Source organism: Onychostoma macrolepis, chromosome 22, assembly GCF_012432095.1.
Source record: "Onychostoma macrolepis isolate SWU-2019 chromosome 22, ASM1243209v1, whole genome shotgun sequence".
NCBI classification, from domain to species: Eukaryota; Metazoa; Chordata; class Actinopteri; order Cypriniformes; family Cyprinidae; genus Onychostoma; species Onychostoma macrolepis.
This window is the reverse complement of record NC_081176.1, coordinates 3,461,937-3,486,153: the sequence shown is the minus strand read 5'-3', so window position 1 is coordinate 3,486,153 and position 24,217 is coordinate 3,461,937. Positions and strand designations below refer to the sequence as shown.

Here is a 24,217-nt window from a genome sequence, read left to right as displayed (position 1 = left end):
ATGCTGGAGCTTGAGCTCTTGGATACATACAAACAAGAACAGGGAAATAAGAGTAAAGGTAATATATATTAAGTAATCATACTAATTAAATTAATAAAGTAATATCAGATTAACTGTGTGTAATATTATTATAATAATCTCTAAATAATAATAATAATAATAATTTAAAAAAAAGTATTTAAAATAGGCCTGATAAAATTATATTGTCTAAAAGTGTTAAGTAACAACCTAATAACTGAGGTAAAAAAATAAATTCAAATTATATCAAAATAACTGATGTGGAATTACAAAATAACCCCCTCCCCCCTCATATACAACCTGTTTTGTTTAGCATTTTAAATAGCTCTAAAGGAAAGTCCATGTTACCACTGAGTAGTTTCACTTCAGATTGACAGTAGACCTTCTCAGGCTGTCATTCACCCAAAATCAGGTAAGTCTGATGTTACATTACAAAATAAAAAAATCTCATATCAACCTGTTTTGCTTAGCATTTCTGTGTATACATTAATAAACCCATAATATTAAATTCACAGAGTAAATTCACAGTTTACACAGAGCAATTTCATCTCACTTGTTCACATGTAAAAATATTTCATGACGTTATCATTTACAAACTCTTTTCATATCTAGCCCCACTTTGGCTTTTATATCATATGTTCCTAAAGTTTTTGAACAGGGACGCAGACCAGAATTACCTGATTTTTATTAATTAATATAATTAATTATCTTATATATTACCCTTACTCTTATTTCCCTGTTCTTGTTTGTATGTATAAGTAAAGCACTTAAAAGTGGAAGATCGCCGTAATGCACAGTATATATGCACAACAAAGATTGACCATCCATTTTGGCTGGACCGCCGTCTTCTACGGGAGCAACAGCTCGTTTGCATTTAATGCAACATACTCAAACTCAGCGCGTTTGGGCTCATACCCTAAAAGTGGCAATTTTAACAAGCTATACAAATTATCTGTGAGGCATATTGAGCTAAAACTTCACATTTACGCTCTGGGGACATCAGAGACTTATCTTTACTTATCTTGTAAAACGGGGCATAATAGGTCTCCTTTAAAGTCTCATTAAAAGCCAGAATAATATGTTAATGTTATTCTGGATCTTAATAAGACTTTAACTGTTTATATATATACTCATTCAAAAACCGTGTGTGTGTGTGTGTTGCACGCGTGTGTGTGTGCCCTAGGGGGGTCACATCAAACTTTTGGGGGCGGATTCACACACCGTGTTGTGTTTTTCAGCAGACAGTCTTAACAGGTCAGACTACCTATTGAACTGTTGATGAAAATGTTTCACATGTTTGTTTTGTTTTGTTTGTGTTGGTGGCATCTAATTGGTAAGTTATAAATATATCTATAATTGCTTTCCATTTCAGAGTAGTAAAGCTGCTGCTACTCTTCAAATTATTTAGATGATTTGAATTTGCTGTTCTTCCTAGATAATTTAAAACAAACAGATATCATTGTGAGATCTACTTTGTATTCAGGCTTATCTTTCATTGAGTCTTGTACAACATCAATATATAAAAACATCTCTTTTCATTTTTTGTCTCTCTGCTGCTGTTCCTGTGTACTTAGAAATTCAAACTGATTTCAGACTTTGTAAACCTTAATCTGTGACAAAACCTCTTCATGTTCATCAGGTGTGTTTGGTGAGTCAGTGTCAGTGACTGAAAGCGATTCTGTTACTTTACACACTGGTGTTACTGAAATACGTGAAGATGATGACATACTGTGGAAGTTTAGAGCTGATACGTCCCCTATAGCTGAAATCAGTAGAGTTGCTGGAATCTTCTCCACATATAGCGGTCCTGATGGGAGATTCAGAAACAGACTGAAGCTGGATAATCAAACTGGATCTCTGACCATCACAAACATCACAACTGAACACGCTGGACGTTATGAAGTACAGAGAAGTGGAGTCAAGTGGTCATCAAAAATATTCAGTGTTTCTGTCTATAGTGAGTATAGAGATAATTTGTTCAAACGTTTACATATTCTTGGTTTATTAGAGGAATATTTTGGGTACAGCACAAATTAAGTTCAACCTACAGCATTTGTGGCATACTGTTGCGCAACACAAAAATAATTCCGCTACTCGTGTTCTTTAAAAAAAAAAACGGAGGTTACAGTGAGATGCTTAAAATCTAAATTAATATTTACTTATTTGAAGCATTTAAAAGCAGAAATGCAAATATTAGACTATTAATAAAACACATTAATCTCTTAAAATGTGTGAAATACTTGAGCTATAGGGTCATTTTCAGGTTTATGGTGTTTAAACCCATAAAAATGTACACAGAAAAGGTTAGTTAAATGTTTTTTTGTTTGTTTGTTTTCCTCCCATATTGTTCACCTCTTGTGGCTTTACTATTGAAACAGAGTATTATAATGTTTACGAATCAGCCTCATTCACTGCCATTGTAGGTGTGTCACTGTAAAAGATTTTTGCTTTTCTACTGGACAAGTGGAATTATTTATTTATTTATTTTTTGCTAATCAACACTATGCCACAAATGCTTTGATTGAGCTTAACTACCTAACTTGTACTGAACTATTAATATTAATTTAAACATTTAGATACCGAAATGTATATTCATTTTATAGTTTGCGGTGACAAAAACACTTATTGACCGTCAACACACTACACCGAAAATAAGTGTTATCCATCTTTATTCTGTCATGTTTTCCAGCTCGTCTGCCTGTTGCTAACATTACCAGAGACTGTTCATCATCATCATCATCATCACAGCAGAATTGTTCATTGTTGTGTTCAGTGGTGAATGTGAGTCATGTGACTCTCTCCTGGTACAAAGGAAACAGTTTATTGTCCAGCATCAGTGTGTCTGATCTCAGCATCAGCCTCTCTCTACCTCTGGAGGTGGAATATCAGGATAATAATACCTATAGTTGTGTGGTGAACAATCCCATCAGCAACCAGACCACACATCTGGACATCAGTCAACTCTGTCACATATGCGAAGGTAGGCCGACATCTGTGGTGATAGTAGCATTTATTTACTTAGCTCAGCTGCCGTTTGTTGTTGATCAGACCAAAACATTCACTTACATTAAAGTAAGTGAATATTCTCTTTTACTCTCCTTCAGATCCTCCAGCCTCTCTATCTCTGATAATACTGACCTTTGCTGCTGCCGCTGCTGGATCTCTGTTGATTGTAGTTTCAGTCGTGACGTGCTGTATCTGCAAGAAATGTAGAAAAAAGGGTCAGGAGAGCTAGCAATTAATCTGTAAAAATATTTATCTTTTATAATGAGATGGAAAACATTGTTTTAACACACCTGTGATTATTGTTAATGCAGTTCAGACACAGGAGGAAGACAGAGCCGATTCAGCATTGTGCAAACCAAAAACACAAAAAACGGTAAGATCATTCATAACTGTGTTGTTGCAGTCAGTTAGCATGATTGAAGTTTGCTGATTGAAGTTTGCTGCATCAGATGGTCAGTGGACATGTGGCTGATCTACTGGCCCAACCGTCATCAGTAAAAACTTATGTATATGGAGCAGATCAAAAGGAAAGTTAAGGCATGTTTTTTTGTGCTATTTAAATGTATGTGCCGTTTGCATCTCCGTGTAAACAGTTTTTCCATTTTGCAAAGCTATTTTCATTTTGCAGACCTAAAAAAAAAAATCAAATAGCCAAGCACAAGATTCAACAACAGAAAATGTTCATAGAATGTATCAAATGTATTAGTTTTTTTTCAGCAACAGTAAAATATTAACATTAATAAATTATTATTTTATATTAACATTTTAGGCTATATGTTATCTGATAGCCTCGGTCACATTTTACATTCATTGCATATTTTTAAACATTAAAAATTAATAATGACCATCAGTATTCTGCTTTTTTTATTTTAGTCATAAATAAGACAAAATATTTTATCAACCATAAACGGTATAGGTGAAGTCAGCTAAAATGGCCTATCAGGTAAAATGGGCCAAATAAGGTTGTAGCATCATATCTCTTTAAATTTTTACAGAAAATCACAATAACTGATCTTGCATGGTTGCTTCAGCACCTGTTGACATGTAACAATAATTTAGATTGGTCTGAGTTTTTTAAGGCGGGCGAGGCAGAGAGTTTCATGAAGCTCGTCAGAGAAATTGTAAGGTAATTGAGCCTGACATAGAAAATTTTATTAATCACTAATAAGGGTACTAAAGCAATTATAAGTAAGCTTAGCAACAAAACAACGGTTTATGAACAATGTTTTGACATGCTCTTTCAAATAAAAAAAAAAGTTTAATTTATAAAAGAAACTTTTGATTTTTGTGAACATTTTAGGTAGAAATGGCTGGTTAAGCTAAAATGGGCCACAATTTTCAGCTAAGATGGGCTGCATACACACACACACACACACACTTAGACAGGAATTGAGGGTGAAAATAGGTTTATAGGCCTAGATATGAATCCATACAAAATCTTAACCTTTATAAAAAAAAAAAAAAAAAAAAAAATTGCATTGCAGACAGTATGGCAGGAGGACAAGCAAAGAAAGGAAACAGAGAGACGAGAAAAGAAAGGGAAAGAAAGAAAGCAGTCAGTAAAATGGGCTGCATGCACACACACTTTTACACAGAAATTGAGGGTGAAAATAGGTTTATAGGCCTACTGTAGATATGTATCCATACAAAATCTTAACAGTCTTTAAAAAAATACAAGCATACACACACATACATGCACACAAAAGACACCAATGCACTGAAACACACACCTATACAACATGATCAGTTCATTTTTAATTGCATTGTTTAATTAAATATTCATTCAACTTTCAATTTAATGAAATACATTTATGGTGTTGCTATGGCACACTAAAGACAATAGTGTCAATTTACTGTTAAAAATAAAATGATTTAAGCTGAAATTACCGTTGTGTGTTGTTCTCTTTTTATATTGGCCCATTTTAACTGAATGTTGTGCCGTGGCTCAAGAAGGTACCTGCTGATACTCTAACTCTCATAATTTTAAAACTTTTATACTTTCACATTTAAAAAATATAGATATTTCAGAGACCCATGCTAATTTATAAGAATATCATTAGATCTCATGCATAGCTTATTTGATGGTATTATAAGTCATTTACCAAAATGTGGCCCATTTTAGTTGACTTCGCCCTACATGCATGTTTACATGTTAGAGAAAAGTAAGGGGTTCCTTCGGACATGACGAGGAGCACTAATCGTGTTCTTTTATCTTTTTATTTATCACGATGAATAGTTTTCTCAACCTGTAAATCTGCTTAGAATTTGGGCGCTGAAACAACCGGGTGTTTTTACATTTGACGTAGCCCTTTTGAGCCAGTTGTGGATTTTTTGGTAAACGTACCCTGATAGCACATGTACATCAGAGACGTCTGTTTGGCGTCTGCATACATGGAAGACGATTTAGGCTATTAGGCCTCGTTTACACTGCAGAAACTGATGCTCAATTCCGATTTGTTGCCTATATCTGATTTATTTCCACATATGAATGAGGCCTGAAACCAATCTCGCTATATCCGAATGCATGCGTTTTTTTCCTGTTTACACTGTCATAGAACAGATCCGATCTGTGTCACATATGAGCAAATAATCGGAATTGGGTCACATTTAACTGACAGTGTAAACGGGGCCTTAGAGTGTTCATCTGATCCGTCTATAGGACATTTCCTATAAACGTTTTGAAAATGTCTTTAAAATGTTTATGGGAATGTATCAGTATGAAAAACCAACATCTTATGGTTTATTAGATGTTTGCACACAGCAGATGCTTTCCAGATGAAGTGATCTTTAACAGACATCTTGCAGATGTATGTGTGCTATCTAGATGCTGTCTATGCAAGGCTCGCTGACACAATGGCACGGAAAACAGAAACGTGGGAATGCATTAGATTTTGTTTACGGGCCGTTCACATTAACAGCGATTAGCACCTAAAATGGAGATTGATTTGAATGAGCAACACAGATACAAGCGACAGCGACAGTTAAACGCTCAACTTTATGCAAATGAGTGTAGACCGGATGCGGCAAATTCTATTGGTTATAGTCTTCATGCAAATCATTTGACTGTTACACCAAAGCCAACCCATGATGTGGCCTGTGGCCTATTAATTTAAATAACAATTTGTTTAAAATCATGTGTAAATAGTTATAAATTGCTTTATTCTAAAATATAGGCTACCCATAAAAGTCAGTTAAATAACATTAGATTTTCACTGGGAAGAAAAAAGGCGCAAAACCATGTTACCTCTGCTGAACTCTGGTCTTGAGCTGGAGTTGCTGTGGTTCATGATCATCTGCGGTGAAATGCAGCTTTAGCTTTAGTCATTGGTTGATTTGTAGACAGGCTGCAAGTTACTTTTGTGTGAAAGACAATCATTCTCAGCCACTCTCTGCCGTGAGAAACCTTCTGAACTTGTGAAAAAACATAAATGTGATGTTTGATGTCAAGTTAGCATCTGTTCTGCAGTAGAAGTATACATTATATATATATATATATATAAACAGTAAGTAGGCTATTGGTAGAGTATGCTTTGCACATTAAAAAAATAAAAATAAAATAAAATAAATTAAAAAAAAGGAAGAAAAAAGAGACCTTTTAGTGTACAAGACAAAAAATATGGAAGCTATGTTATATATATATATATATATATATAAATATATTCAGTTATGTTATGGAATTTTAAAAGTCTTAAGTAAATTATTTTTGAAGAATTACTATTAAAAAATAAGGTTATTCAGAGATTATTAATTCTTAACTGCTATTGCCTGTCGCATCAGCAAGATTCCTGATTGAGTGTATGTTTCTTTGCAGAAATCAAAGACAGAAGCTGTGTATGAAAATATCCCCAAAAAACGATGAACAAATACTGTATTTACTGGAACTGATGCTAGAGCTCATACAGGACAGTGTCTTATGATTTTGGGGTTTATTACTTATTCTCTGCCTGCAACTCTTTCTTTTTTTTTTGTACCTTTTGGTGTTATTGTGAATTTTGTTTTAATGTATTAGTTCACCATTAGCACAACATCCAGAAAATGAAATGTTCTATTTTTAGTTCATCATATGAAAATTACCTAACTTTCATTATATATTAAACATTGATCCACCCTTCACTGTGCTCTTTTGTCTGTCATTTAGGGTAGACCGAGTACATTTGAGACATGTGTACAGTTGAAACACCTTAAATAACTTGCGTACACAAGAACCCCGAGCCATGATTTTTTCTCCACACATGTGTATTAGTGTTCTCTTTGATCGTGGGAAATTTGAAATGTGTGCGTCTTTCCACTCCGAAGATATCGGCAAATGTTTTTTTACAAAGGGGAGATTTTCATTTCACCATGTCCCTTCCACAATGAATAGCTTATTATTCTTTTATGATTGTTAAACTTAACATATATCATTGCAAACGTTACTCTGTGCTCTAAAAATAGACATATTTTATGATATTGTGCCATGCAAGGTCTTTTCACAATCTAGAGAAACGTGCGAACATGTCAGTGTTGACAGTGTATCAACTGTACCCGGATTGGTGTCCTATTGCTTCACATGCTGTTTAGTTGTACAGTGTTATGATAATAGGATAAGAGTCACATTTACACATATGCTGCGCAAATTCTGTTAAAAAAATTATATTTGTGATATTTCAACTGTCTATTATTAATGGACATATTTTCTAACATGAATGTTTGTTTAAAGGATTACATAGCATTTTAAGAAATATACAAGGTGGCAAAGTGGGTACAGTTGAGACACCCTATACTGTATACAGTAACAGTTCAATCATAGAAAATAAAATGCATACAGAGGCTGTGTGTGTTTATGTACTGGTATTACCTACATTATGGGGACCAAATGTCCCCACAAGTATAGTAATACCAGTAAATCCTAACCTTATGGAAATACTTTTTAGGTCCCCATGATGAAACAAGCTTATAAATCATACAGAATGATTGAAAATGTAAAAATGCAGAACGATTCGAGTAATGCGTAGGTTATGGGTTATAGAATATACAGGTATGTATATTGTTGTTTTTACAGTTTTGTTTACATTTGTTCTGTTTGCCATATATTTTCTAGTTTTAAATATTTGTTCCTATTTTGTTTAACTGAATCTGAATTAAATAAAGCAAATGCATAAATTTATTTTTAAATTGTAATTATTTAAAACTAATTTTGTAATTTATTACATTTGCTATAAATGGTTAGCCAGCTTTAGAACATTAAGAATGGGTGTCTCAACTGCACCATATGGGTACAGTTGAGACAAAAAGTTTACCTTGTGTTTATGAGCTAGGCTAATTGTGGAAAATATAAACTACTTAGTCCTATGGCTATTATCAATTTATGATATTTTAGTACACAAGCAAAATAAATATCATGTGAAAAATCACTTCATTTCAGCATCTAGTTTTTGTGTAGTGATGAAAAAAATCAGAAAGTGTCTCTACTTATACTCTACTGCTCTTGTTTTATACTTTTAGAAAATTTAATAAAATATCAAGTGCACTGCATAGTGGTTTATCTACAGTATCACACACGGTATGTTCAGCTAGATATTGTAATGCCTGACTAATGACAGACAAAAGACGCTCCGTGTATGCACGTTTAATTCGAACGCAGAACAAGAACAAGCCTGCGTCCCAATGTGCACACTATCCATCCTAAAGTCAATGTGATATTAGTAATTTTCAATACTATTTAGGGCAGATAGGGTGGATAGTATGCACAATGGGACACAGGGCAACTGTTTACAGACGCACCAGCCTTCTGGGACCAAATGCTGTGGTAAAAATAATACACACATATTTCCACCAATACAAATATACACACATTTACACCAACAACAACATCGGTGCACATAATACACACATCCTTCACCATACATTTACACTCTCTCACGTATATTGTCCATATATCCCATGACTGATAATCGATTTTACTCTGATGGGCTGCTGCTACCTTAGATGCACTTTTCTTTGCTCATCGGTTCTTTGATTGAACTGATATATGGGGCCATCTGGTGGACTTTAAGCAGCAGCAGCTTTAAACAGCATCACAACACTGTTTCAGCTCAACTGGAAAGTGCTGCGTTCACAGGAAAACGGACTAATGCATTTTCTAACGCCGTAAGAAAATTGTTGAAGAAAATCAAGTTGGCTGCAAATAAGACACCTTACTTGACCATGATCACAAGATGTGCATTTGAAGGTAACTGTGATGATTTTGAGAGTCAAAGCTCTTTTCTTTTCTTTTTTCCATTTATTTGGTTTATTTTAAAATCCTAAACTGTAGTTTAAGTTAAACTGTTTAACATTCCTCAAAAGAAAATGTAGGCCAACAGAACAATTAAATTACAATCACCAGTTTGTACATTAAAGGGATCATGAGTTGTCTCTGTTTTTATTTTTTTGTACAGTTTTCTGAGGTCCACTTATAATGTAATCAAGATTTTTTTACATCGAAAACATCATAATTTATTATAATCTATAATAACATTCATTAACAACGTATTTAATATTTTCTCTAAACTTTCTTGTATATTTAGACAAGCACCTCCAATTCTGGCCAAATTAAAGATATGTAGTGTGTGAATTTGCACATATTACGTTGCAAAAATGTTTGAAGTTAGTTTTTAATATTACATTCTTGAGGACTCTATGCTTACATTTCTTTCTTTTTTTTTTTTAAAAAAAAACCTTTGTGATGCCATTTTTCTAACTTTATTAAATGTATGTCATCTTTTGTACCAAAAATTTTAGATATATAAACTTTTATCAAAAATTTTAACTACACAATAAATTCAATTAAAATAATAAGATATAACAATAACAATCAGGAAGAATAAGTTTCCAGTCAAATAAAATAACCATCAACAATTCATCTTTGCATGGCACAGAAGAGCACAAATGTGGCATTAAGGAATATTTACAGAATTTAAGAAATTTTTGTCAAGACTCAGAGGTGGCATTAATGCATCTCATAATAACAATGTTATGAGATTAATGTTTTAAATATATAAATTTCAATGAATTAAATGACTCAATTTATACTTTAAAATTGAAACGGAAATTGCCAGTAGGTGGCATCAAGTCACTGTCTTTGTCACTGAATCATTCATTCAATCGATTCGTTCAAACGGCTGATTCATTTAGGAACGAAGCAAGTGGCTCTCTTTATGAATGGGTCATTGAATCATTGACTCACTAGATTTGTTCAAAAGCAAAGATTCATTCATAAACGAAACAGCGCTGTGTCAAAGACTTGCGCAGAGGCTCAGCTGTGACTTTGTTTTTTAACTATATTTTTGTTGACGAAATAGAGAAAAATAGACAGTGTTCCTAAAATGTAAGTCACTTAATATTAACTTTTGTATAAAATCAAAAATGTATAAACTGTTGTATATTTCACATTTGCAAACTCTCTATAATCATTAAAAAGCTGTTACCCTCCGTTCATCGCTATCTCACAAACTTCCATTTTAATGAATGAAGCTCTCTGCACTGCACACTGAATATATTATTTACATCGTCTCTACACTTTGTTCGTTACAATGAATGACAACAACTGCAGTCTGCCTTCACGGTCTGTGCTGTGAGGAGCAGGACGCGCGGCCATAGCGAAGCATTTCTATTGGCTGCAGTCTGCAGGTATTAAATGGCAATTGCGCAGCGAACCATAAACACAGCGCTACATTTATATGCAGAACTGGGATTGCTTTCGTAGTCTTTTGAAAGGAAAAAATATAGAAATCACTTTAATTTCCAAATAAACCTAACCAGTTGGAAATGAAACGCCGTCCCCCCTCGAAATTACTTTTTATGTACTTCTCAGAAATATACTTAAAATGACATTTAAGCTATAGTTGTGCTCCGAGAATCCGTGTTTTCATTGTTATGGTAGGGGGCGCTAGTACACATCTTCTGTACAGAATACCCCCCCCCCCCCTAAAAAAACAAACAAAAAAACAAAAACACACAAGTGAAGAAAAAAACAAAACAACAGATGCTTCCACATGTTAAAACAGCATCAAAACTGTGTAACCTCATGGAATAAAATGTCGACCAATGAAGAGGTAATAATGACTGTCAAGCTTTGGGGTGTTGATCGAATCCATCTACGTTTTGATTATCATTCTGAAATCAATTGTCTTTTTTCAGTTTTTTGTTCAAAATGTTGTTTATTTCTTTTTTTTATTTATGAAACCTACCCACATTCAAGTGTTTAAAAAAAAGAATGCATGAAACTAGAATAAAAAGTTTTTGTTTACAAGCAGATTCCCTGTTCTTTCTTTTGATGTTTTGTATGTTGAGATATTCATACAACAAAATATGTACAAATTAATACCTAAATAGAGACATAGTAGTATACTTAAAGTATGATGTAAAGTTCACTTAAAGAAAACTTATGAGTATACTTCCAGTATAAAACTAATAAACAAGTAGTTTACTGAGACTATACTTCATAGTGTAATAAAAATGCTACTACAAGTATTTAATTAGTAAACTATCAGTATACCTAGAAGTTCACTTTTAGTATAGTTGCAGTACAAGCTAAAAACATTGATGTAAACTAGTTGTGTACTCAGTTTACTACTGTTATACTTAAAGTATACTTAAAAGTATACATTTATATACTAAAAAGTGGGCCAATTTAGTCCCTAGGAGTATTGAAATAGTACACTTACGAGTATACTACTAGTACACAAATATTTGTATACTTACTACATAAAGCATACTTAAAAATATACTTGAACTTTACTTAATTATCCTTAATAAAATAAACTTGAAGTATACTAATTTTTGGTAAGGGATGGCTTATTGTTATAATGTAATTTAAGGTTTTTTTGCACAGTGGGTGGAAATTTCACATGGCTCCTCACTACAGCAGACAGTTTTACAATACTTCTCATTACATGGATACAATATTATTACTATTATTAATTTACAATAAAATGTGAAAAAAAAAGTCAGGACCCTCCATCCTACATTCCTAAATGAATGTAAAGACTTCAAACCACACAAATGACAACCTGAATTTAAAGTGAAAATATCGTAAGGACAAATCCAGACTGGGGACTGTTTTATCCAAAGTAACTGCCAAAAGGAGGAATACAACAAGCATGAGGAAAAGTGAAATCATTGAAGGTTTTTTTTTTTATTTCAGCAGGATGCAGTTAAAAAGATAGTTCACCCAAAACTCATTATTTGTCATTATTTACTCACACTGAACAATGTGGGTAATCAAACAGTTGCTGGCCCCCATTGACTTCCACAGCATGTGTGTGGTGAGGGTGGAGGGTGGAGGGGGGATGTTCCGGATAGGGTTGGGAAGATTATTCCACCACCAAGGAATAGAGAATGAGCAGCTTCTGGAAAGTGATTTTGTGCCTCTCTGTGATGGTACCATGAGGCGTCGCTCACCTACCAACCTCAGGCATCTGAAGATTTAACTAGATAAAAAAGTTTGTGAACAAACTTTGAAGTTGGCTTGAGAAAGTCGGACTTATTAGAAGTAGTTTTAAAAACTTGCAGTTTGAAGGTGTTCATTTGTAGAAGTCTGAAGTTTAAATAGATAGATAGACAGATAGATATGAATATTAAATAGATAGATAGATAGATAGATAGATAGATAGATAGATAGATAGATAGATAGATAAGAAATATTAGATAGATGAGTTTGAATGAGTTTAAATTGATTAGAAATAGTACATAGAAGGGAAGTCTGATTGAGTCTAATGGGCTTCAGGTGTGTTTATGTACCCTGGGTGGCTGCTAGGGTGTTGCTATGCAGTTTCTAGGGTAACCGGGATGGTTGCTAAGGTGTTGCTAGGGTATCTGGGTGGGTTGCTAAGGTGTTGCTATGCGGTTGCTATGGTACCCGGGGTGGTTGCCAGGGTGTTGCTATGCGGTTGCTAAGGTACTCAGGGTTGTTGCTAAGGTGTTGCTATGTGGTTGCTAGGGTACTCAGGGTGGTTGCTAGGTTGGTTTGGATAGTTGCTTTAGTGTTCCTAGATAGATAGATAGACAGATAGGTAACAATAGTCAGATTATAGATAGATAGATACATAGAAAGAAAGAGGCTGATAGATAGATAGATAGATAGATAGACAGATAGATAGATAAAGAAATATTAGATGAGTTTGAATGAGTTTAATAGTATCCATACTTTAGCAACAAACTTCTACATACAGAAACAGGTCAAAAACCCGCTGTTTAAATTTTCTTTTTTGAATTCTGAATTAAGTTTATATTACTTAATATTTAGACCACATGCTGTAATTAATTTTTTTTAATTAGTAATATCAAAAATCAAATTAGTTCTTGTTGTGGTGTTGAAACTAGTGTTGACGTAAAACTGGAAATGAGAAAATCTCTCTGTTCCCCATCCTCTCTTCACTTTCCATTTCAATGAAAGTATCAAAATAATTAGTAATGTTAAATCTCACTGACAGCCTCAGGCTCAATCTCAATGTGATTAGAGGACGAGCCATTGATAGTGTTCTTCACTTGAGCATCAGTGTGATTAGAAGGCGTCTCACTGGCATCATCCATCAGTGGAATCCCACTCTGATTAGGCGACAAATCAAAAGCAAAAATACCATTTGCCTGTAAGAAAACAGATTCACAGAAGGTAAACGAAATGAACAGGACTAATAATTTGCTTACACAAAAACAGACTAGGAACTGTAATTATGTATTTTTTACGTTTGCGGAACATATGGTGGTCTTTTCCTAAATATTAAACACATTATCATAAACGTGGGATGTTTATCTTGATGAATCTGATAAACTGTATTACACTGTCATCTTCTGTACTACAGTAATATACAGTTGTGGCCAAAAATATTGGCACCCTTGCACTTTTTTAAAATAAAATAACAAATAGCAAAATTTTAAATATAATTATAAACTACTGGAATTATATACTAATAAAAACGTATCCACACAATTGTTTATTATGAAGTAAAATGGTAAGAACAGCGCTGTCCTGATGTGTTTCAATGTAATGATTTCTGATTAAACCACAAATCACACAAACATGTTGCCAGCTTGCAGATCTAAATCACTGTATTTCTGAGTGTTCTCCACTTGTGTTAATTAGGCTAAGTATCGGACGCGCTCCTCCCAAACTTTGTTAAAGGGGTCCTATTATGTTTTTTCACTTTTTGAATTTTAGTCAGTGTGTATGTTTGGGTATAAAAAAAAGATCTACAAAGTTACAAATCTCAAAGTCCACTCCAAAGGGAGATATTTCGTTTTTAAAAAAATCCCTTTTCAAGAACTACAACGAACAGCTCGTTTGGACTACAAAGTTGATTTCCAGTGTTTGTGACATCACAAAGCGGTCCATTAGACTATCATTAAAATAATTCCAGTCTACGGAAATTCAAATGGTTGGGGAGGGACGAGGTCGTGGTTTGAACGCTTGAACGCTTCAGACAAGACGACGAAGAAAAAGAAGTGCTGCTGTAGCGTCAAGTTTTCGCAAGTTAGGCCTATTACACATGCACCTGAATAATTATGTATGTAAATATGTTACAATTATGAAAACGTTGCTGACAGGACAATACTGGACAATGATGTAATCTGCAGAATTTACACTTAAATTTCGAGACTTAGACAGTGTTTCCCATACATTGATTTATTGATATATAGCTACAAATAGATTTTACTAAAGGCTTTGACTTTGTTGAATAAACATGAGCACGGTACATTTCAAAATCGAAACATGGTGCGGGTGAAACCGACTGTCTTCAGAAAAATTTTAGATGTCATTTTCATTTCATCTTGCATGTAATGTCTGATAAAGCAGCGTTTGTGAGCGGAGCGCTTCTTTGTGTACAGCGTTACCGGGGGGAAACCTCGCTCTCTACCACTGGAGAGAATGAATTTGCAGAGAATGAATTTGCATATGTCCACACAAATAGAGTGTCTGGGAAACACTGGACTATATATGGTATAAATAAATTCAACTCTATAACAGTTTCACTTCAAATCATGTTATAATGTTAGAATTAAAGAACAATAAACATAATACATATTACCGTTGCACCTATCTGTACATAGTAAATACAGTTATTTTAAGCGGTTGTTGACATCCTATCTAAAATGTGATTTAGCCAAAAAAAAAAAAAAAACAAACAATAATGTTACCACTATAATATGTCTGGCAATATCTGTGTGTGCAAAGGTTCTGTGTGATCCTCTTGTTTAATATTCTCGGGGTCTGAATCCGGCTCAAATTTATATGGCAATCGTTTCTGAACTGCGTTATTGAAACTAACTGAAAGAACCATTTCACAGAAAACAATCTGACTTCCCATCACTAAATTTAATACACACCTTTCCTCCTTAATAGATGCTTGTAAGAAATCAAAGATATAGCCACCAGCAGCAGGACAATAACAGCAGCAGCAGTACATATTCCTGCTACAGCAGCTGAAGACAAACTTGAATCTGGAACAGTAAATACAGACAGTCATTATTAAAAAGAGCAACTATATTTACCAATGTCTTTCAAGTATTTGCACTTTTCATGCTTTAGTCATCAGTTGTATGATATTGATTTAACTGATAAATCATGGGATCTGGTGGGTTTTGAAGAACAGCAGCTAAAACAGCATCACATCACTGAGCTGTCAGAAAAAAAACCCAACTAATTTTAATGTTAGTCTGTGTGTCACGAATCCGGCCTATGAACTTCCGTTCACCCACCACCAGAGGTCACTCGCTCACCACATTGACTCTTGCACTACACTACTGTTGCACGGCACCCACGGACTACATTACCCATCATCCATTGCACTTACGACACACACGCACACACAGGTGATTGCACTAATCACGCACCCTACATAACCATGGTCATCCTCTTCCTCTTGGCCGAGTATTGTTCTGCACATAGCTTTCTTCTAGCGCTAGCTGCCTTACCGTGCCATTCTGTGTTTTCTGTTAAGTTCCTGTATTGTATGCGCTTATCCCTCCCCTAGCTTTAGCTACTCTACAGAGCCCTTGTTAGTTATCCTAGTCTTGCCTTGCCTGTTTTTCCTGTGTTCGTCTTCTAGCCTGTGTTTCCTGGATTAACACTTTCTGTGCCTTTCTGTGTTTCTGTTCAATTCCTGTATTGTCCTGCGTTTTTCACTCCCCTAGTGTTAGCTGCTTTACGGAACGTTTGTTGTTTTCTAGTCTGTGTTCTCTGTATTTACCCCTGTCTCACTGTTCGGACTCTGTTTATTCCCTTGCCTGGATTATAGCCCATGTACCTGGATTATCTCTCTGCCTTGCCCTGTTGGATACTGTTCGCCTATCGTCGACCTTCGCTTGCCCTAAGATTACTCTTTGTCTTGTCCCTGCCATACCTGTTTGCCATTGTTTCGACCCTGCCTGTATATATGACCATGCCTTTAAATAAAAGCTTGCACTTGGATCTGCACGTCTCACGTCTCGTCTGCCACGTTACACTGTGATTAGTCTTGTGATAAGAATGTCTTTGTTGTGTCAATTGACGTGAAGGTAATGATCTCAATTATAGTTTAATAGGGTTGCAAACAGGTGGAAATGTTCCAGTAAATTGTGATTTTTTTTTTTTAGAAATGTTTGAAAAGTTTCCAGAAATTCCAGAGCCAAAGCTCAATTTTCTAAACACAATTAAAGAATGGGGAAAAAAATCCACAATGAAAAAAAAAATGATTGGGTTGAAAATTGCTCAAGGGAATTAAACTAAGGGATACTCACAAGTGACTGTAATACTGAAACTCCTAATGATGCTGTATCTGATCCTGTTGACAATTTATAGCAATATTTTCAGTATCTCTCAGAGGTCGGGTTTCAAGTATAATTCGTTCGAAGTAATGGTGCTTCATATAACGTTATCCAAAGAAACAAGTATTAATGATAAATCCCCTGTGATGTTTGTACTGGCTACTGTATACAGGCCACCAGGGCACCATACAGACTTTATTAAAGAATTTTCTGATTTTCTATCGGAGTTAGTGCTGACTGCAGATAAAGTCCTAATTGTTGGTGATTTAATATCAATGTTGATAATGAAAAAGATACGTTGGGATCAGCATTTATAGACATTCTAAACTCTATTGGTGTTAAACAACACGTGTCAGGACCTACTCATTGACGAAATCATACTCTAGATTTAATACTGTCACATGGAATTGATGTCAGTGGCATTGAAATTTTGCAGCAGAGCGATGATATCTCAGATCATTATCTAGTCTCCTGTATATTCCATATAGCTAAAGCTGTAAAGCCAACTTCTTGTTACAAATATGGTAGAACCATCACTTCTACCACAAAAGACTGCTTTATAAATAATCTTCCTGACTTATCTCAGTTCCTCAGCATATCCAATAGCTCAGAACAACTTGATGATGTAACAGGAACTATGGACTCTCTCTTTTCTAGCACTTTAGATATGGTTGCTCCTTTACACTTAAGGAAGATTAAGGATAAGAGTCCAACACCGTGGTATAATGAGCACACTCGCGCCCTAAAGAGAGCAGCCCGGAAAATGGAGCGCAGCTGGAGGAAAACTAAATTAGAGGTATTTCGTTTAGCTTGAAGGGAAAGTACCCTATCCTACAGAAAAGCATTAAAAACTGCTAGATCTGATTACTTTTCGTCTCTTCTAGAAGAAAACAAACATAACCCTCGGTATTTATTCAATACAGTAACTAAATTAACAAAAAATAAAGCATCAACAGGTGTTGGCATTTCCCAAGAGCATAGCAGTAATGACTTTATGAACTACTTCACTTCCAAGATCGATACTATCAGAGATAAAATTGTATCCTTGCAGCCGTCAGCTACAGTATCGCATCAGATAGCGCACTATAGATCCCCTGAGGAACAATTTCATTCATTCTCTACTGTAGGAGAGGAAGAATTGTATAAACTTGTTAAATCATCTAAACCAACAACATGTATGTTAGACCCGATTCCATCTAAACTACTAAAAGAGCTGCTTCCAGAAGTCATAGATCCTCTTTTGGCTATTATTAATTCATCATTGTCATTAGGATATGTCCCCAAAACCTTCAAATTGGCTGTTATTAAGCCTCTCATTAAAAAACCACAACTTGACCCCAAAGATCTAGTTAATTACAGACCGATCTCAAATCTCCCTTTTCTGTCAAAGATACTAGAAAAGGTAGTATCCTCACAATTATATTCCTTCCTAGAGAAAAATGATATCTGTGAGGAATTCCAGTCAGGATTTAGATCGTATCATAGTACTGAGACTGCTCTCATTAGAGTTACAAATGACCTGCTTCTATCATCTGATCGTGGTTGTATCTCTTTATTAGTTCTACTTGATCTTAGCGCCATGCGTTCGACACTATCGACCACAACATTCTTTTGAATAGACTAGAAAACTTTGTTGGCATTAGTGGAAGTGCCTTAGCATGGTTCAAATCGTACTTATCTGACCGCCATCAGTTCGTAGCAGTGAATGAAGAGGTATCATATCGATCACAAATGCAGTATGGAGTACCTCAAGGCTCAGTACTAGGGCGCAGTACATGTTTTGAGAGAAAGAGAGAGAGAGAGAGAGAGAGAGAAAGAGAGAGAGATGGCTTCTTAAAAAAGCTGCTGGAGTATGGGATCTGGCGTTAACTGCAAGACAGAAAAAAAATATTGAATTACTTCACAAAAACATATTAAAGGCATGGCAAGCACTGCTTTACAAATAGTATACAGTACAGTTACTGTGGTAAAAGCATGGTGTTGTGGTTATTGTGCTTTAACTACAAATACCACAGTAAAACTATGCTTTATCTACAAATACCACAGTAAAACTATGGTTACCTTGGGTAACTCATAGTACGTGTTGTGGTTATTGTGCTTTAACTACAAATACCACAGTAAAACTACAGTTACTGTGGTAAACCCATACAAAGAGTAGACAGTAAACACAGTTACTTTACTATGGTAAAATCATGAAAAGGTGTTGTGGTTACCATACCTACAAAAAATACCACAGTAAAACTACAGTTACGGTGATGAGAGGCATGATATGTTGTAGTTACTGTGTATTGACTACACATGACATGGTCGAGCAACAGTTACTATGGTAAAAATAGGGTAAATGTATGAACTTTTTACATGATCACAATTATCACACAATACTGGGTTGGTTGATTTGTTGTGCTGTCATCAGCCATGTCTAAAAGCTGAAGACCCATGTCACAACATGATTAGAAATGGGTTTTATTTATTGATTTATTTAAAACTGCAACAGGTCTATAATATACAGTAGAAGTTAGCTTAGGCTAATGTCAATGGCAGGCTACCAGCTGTGCTAGCTCCACTAACAACTCATCTGAACACATTACCTCATCTAATGTGATGCAGAAACACTGAAATAATTAAAATAATACCGTTAAACACGTGATCTCGTTACATAAAAAGAGCGTTGCCTTTACTTACCTGTTTGAAGGTGTACGCGCATCAGGTGAACCGGGCGAACCTAGCCGTGACCGAGCCTCGCTGGTGACGTCACTGCTGCTGAAGATGCTGCGTGGTATTCGGACGCATCTGCTCTCCACTGAAGTTAATGGGAAAGATTGGCGTGTCATATGCACGCAAAATTGGACTTTGGCGTATGCATTACACGCAATTTGAAAGTGTAAACTCGTGTTATTTATACGCAGATTGATGAGACCGGGTTGGTTTCTTTCCTATTCTGTTTCTCAGTCCGTATCCGATCAGATGGTGGATCAGCACCAAGAGATGATGTCTACAGTTCCTTGCCGCTGTCGCCTCTGGTTTGCTCAGTTGGGGACACTTAATTTCTAGCGATTATCGCAGATTTGATTGCACATATACTATTTAAACTAAACTGAGCTAGACAATGACATCTCTGAATTCAATAATGAAATGCCTTTAACTGAAAATTGAGTGTTTCATCTTATCATTATACATTACTGACACTCTATCCTCCAATTTGATACTGTTAAGTGCTTTGACACAATCTGTATTGTTAAAAGCGCTATATAAATAAAGGTGACTTGACTTGACTTGATCTGTAGTTGATAAACTCCAGAGTCTGTGTTTGTGATGTTCATGATGGTTAGAGATCCAGTCTGATGATCCAGCTTCAGTCTGTCTCTGAATCTCTCAGTACCTTCATTACACTGAACATCTGTACAGATATAACTAAGATCTCCATTGATTTGAGCGATGCGAATGTCATTAAAATACCATTTTATATCTTCTCGATGGTTTGTTTTAACATCAGTGTGTAGAGTGAATGAATCTCCATCCATCACAAATGCTGACACATTAGTACCAACACTAAAAACACCTGTAGAAGAAATTAGTTAATTATAAACCAAACATAAATATTCACCAGGAACGTAAAGTGAAATTGGGATGTCACAGTTAATAAATCTTCACAGATAAGGGTGCGAACAGGCGTTATAATGACTTTCAGAGGAGTCCCCAGCTAACATAAGACCAGCGGGCCACTGGGAGAGCATGATACCCCAGGTGAAAAAGATTTAGTATTAAATGTATTAAAATATACTTGAAATTCAAGTAGTATGTTTATAATACATTTGTATTCCCAACAATATATATTTCTAAAAGTATAGTAGAAATACTATGTTAATAAATATATTCTTAGTTACACTTTTAAGGAATATACTAAACACAAGCATACTTTTAGTGACGTTTTAGTGTATTTACAGAAAACATAGGCTATGTTACCCTTACTTAAAGTATATTTTATGTGTACTTTGTGTAAGAACATAAAATGATTACACTTTTAGTAGGTTTTAATGTACTTTATATTGCAGTAGGCCTACACATGGTTATATTTTAAATATATTTATGTATTTATAATTTTAATATTTGAAAAGTACGATATTTTGAAAAACATTTTTAACATTTACAATGTACAAACCTTTGTCAAATATTATTAACCATTGCAATATTTAAAATATGTTGTTTAATATGGGTTATGCTACTTTGGTTGATTAGGCTGTTGTTCAGTATGATACATTAATTGTTATAAGCTAGGTGTTTATAAATTTGTTCAAGCTTGATGCCTTTATTTTCTAATATATATTTCTGAAATTCCCACAAAGATTTCAACATCATATTTGAGAAAAAAAAAAAAAAAAAACGTTTATTTGTGTTTAAATTCAAACAACACAGACTAAACCTGATTGGTTCCAGAGCCATTGAACGGCTCTGATTGGTTCGTATGATAACGAGCTCGCAGCAGAGAGCTTCGTAAATCAAATGTGATGTGCGTGCAAATGTCCCTTGAATGTAGATATAAGTCTAAATTTAAACAGTATTATACTGTATAGAGCGATCGTGTCTCTTTAGGGCGCTTGGAGGAAACCACGCAATTCATATGGATTACTTTGCCGATGTTTTTTTGCGATGAACTTTTTGAAACGTGAACATCTTTGATGAATCTTTTCATCGGATCGACATCCCAGCCAACATTCTATCATGGCCCATGTGGGCCCCATCTGAATCAGCCCATATGAATCTCATATAGGGCCCATGTGGGCCCCATACGGGCTGTAAATATGGGCCCTACATGGGTTTGTCCATGGGTTCCATGTGGGCCCCATCTTAATTAGCCCATATGAATCTCATATGGGGCCTGACTGGGGCTAATGTGGGGCCCAAATGGGCAACACATACAAGACCCATATTGGTCCCACTTATGAAGCATATGTGGGATATACTAGCGCCCAGTATGGGTACTGGACTGGCCCCACATAGTGTATATGAGTGTTTTGATTAGGTTTTTTTGAGGCATCTCACCTGGACAGTATAATTATAAATAATTATTTACTATATTGATAAAAGCAACATCAGTATTTCAGTTAGGTAAATATCAGTTTTATGCATGAACATTCCACTCTTTATTAATCTACAAACTCACAAAACATGAAAGTGTGCAATTTGAAAAATCATATATTAAAATGTTGTACAGGTTCAATATAATACTTTATCATTTTCTGACACATTTGTTATACTTTAACATTAACATTAACATTTTGATAAGCCAACAGGGTCATACCATCTCAACAACTGGTCTTATGTAACTAATCTTACATAACATAAAAACTGACAGTTAACAGTTAAAAGCTTAATTCACCCAAAAATGAAAATTCTTTCATCATGTCACTCCAAACCCATAAGAAATTAATTAATTTTCAGAACACAAATGAAGATCTTTTTTTTTATCTGAGCGATTTCTGTTGCTTTAGTGAAAGTTTACTTCCCCAAAACTCTGATGCTTCAAAACATTCATAAAGAGATTGTAAAATAAATCCATATGAATCGAGGGGTTTAATACAAGTCTTCTGAAGAGACATGAGCACATTACATGGTAAACAGATTTATATTCAGCTTTTATTTACATATAAACATTGATCAGTGAATATATAAAGAAGTTCAATGGTACTTGCATGAGAACAAACTTCACTGGTTCTCACGCTTCAAGCAAGCAGGCTTGACTTTCCGTTTATTAAAACGTCATTGTCCGCTGATCAGTGTTTATATGTGCACAAAAGCATAAATTATATCTGTTCATATCTGTCTCTTCAGAAGACTTAGATTAAACAGCTCAATTCAAATGGATTTGTCGTATGATCTTTTTAAGAACATTTAAAAGTGTCAGTTTTGGGATTAGACTTTTAATGGAGGGCAAGAAATCTCTAAAAATATCTTCATTTGTGTTCCAGAGATGAATGAAAGTCTTATGGGTTTGGAACAAGTAAATGAGGGAGAGTAAATGATGACAGAATATTCACATTTGGGTGAACTATCCCTTTAAGAAACATCAGTGCTCTTCTAAATTTGACACACTGACACAATGAAGAAACACAAAAACAACAAACTCACCTGAACTTACAGTATAATAATAAAATATATGTGACCCTGGACCACAAAACTATAAGGGTAAATTGTTTGAAATTGAGATTTATACATCACCTGAAAGCTGAATAAATAAGTAAATAAGCTTTCCATTGATGTATGGTTTGTTCGGATCGGACAATATTTGGCTGAGATACAACTATTTGAAAATCTGGAATCTGAGGGTGCAAAAAAATCTAAATATTGAGAAAATCACCTTTAAAGTTGTCTAAATTAAGTTCTTAACAATGCATGTTACTAATAAAAAATTAAGTTTTGATATATTTACAGTAGGAAATTTAAAAATATCTTCATGGAACATGATCTTTACTTAATATCCTAATGATTTTTGGCATAAAAGAAAAATCAGTAATTTTGACCCATATAATGTGTTTGGCTATTGCTACAAATATACCCCAGCGACTTAAGACTGGTTTTGTGGTCCAGGGTCACATATTCTGTCTCAAAAACTACACAATTTAGAAACAAACAAAAAAACAACACAAACTGATAACACTCGGCGGTCTTTCTCGTGCTGTTCTCTAATCTCTTTCCACTCGTCTCTGGTCCCAGTACACCACTTGGAGCCTTTTCTGCCTCCTGCTTCACATCATTAATCGTAGTATTCTTCCTCAGTCCACCTGTAAAAGCATAAGTTTAGATATAAATGTCCAGCTGCATATTTGGGTTACACTTTATTTTACAGTGACCTTGTTGCAGTGCAATTTTAAACTTAAGTACTGAGTAGGCTAATATTTATTAACATCACATACTTCCTATATGGTTGTTTTTATTTTATTTATTTTTACTGGTTTAAAAACATTCTAGGTTCAAAAAAAGTTAACCTCAATCAACAGCATTTATTATATCACAAAATTTCACAATGTCACATTAATTAATACCACAAATAATTTATATGTTAGGTTTTATGCACCTTAGTAAAACCTCTTGTTATAATCATAGAAGCTGTGCAAACTGTAAATGAATCTCTTGCATGCTGCATTGTTGTTTATGATGAAAATGCAGAATTCAGAGCGCGAAATTCAAAACTCCAGCGTGATGACTAATCTAAACGCTGATTGGCCACTACATGCATAAACTCAACATGAACATGTGTGATTGGTTTTAAGGCTTAGCAACATAAGCATTATGTAATGCCGCAATCAACATCACTCATTTTTAACTTTAATCGTTGACAGCCATAATAAATTTGGTGGTACACAACCTGAAAGCCCATATTTCAGAACTTAACTTATGTCAGAAAGCAAATTCAGAATTATGTCATTCAAAA

At 34.7% G+C, this 24,217-nt stretch overlaps 1 protein-coding gene and 1 long non-coding RNA gene across 2 annotated transcripts; one reads left to right on the top strand and one right to left on the bottom strand.

The window, feature by feature from the left end:
• LOC131530148 (SLAM family member 5-like) lies at positions 1-7,137 on the top strand. Its single transcript, XM_058760270.1, has 6 exons — positions 1-58; positions 1,658-1,975; positions 2,708-2,998; positions 3,123-3,239; positions 3,336-3,397; positions 6,836-7,137. The coding sequence occupies exons 1-6, from the start codon at positions 1-3 to the stop codon at positions 6,881-6,883; spliced, it is 894 nt and encodes a 297-aa protein (XP_058616253.1). The 3' UTR covers positions 6,884-7,137.
• Positions 7,138-12,040: 4,903 nt separating this feature from the next.
• On the bottom strand, positions 12,041-18,606 carry LOC131530303 (uncharacterized). The gene is made up of 3 exons (XR_009268358.1): positions 18,463-18,606; positions 15,370-15,483; positions 12,041-13,632 (listed from the first exon to the last, which is right to left on the bottom strand). It is a non-coding gene; the product is annotated as an uncharacterized LOC131530303 (long non-coding RNA).
• Positions 18,607-24,217: the final 5,611 nt, after the last annotated feature.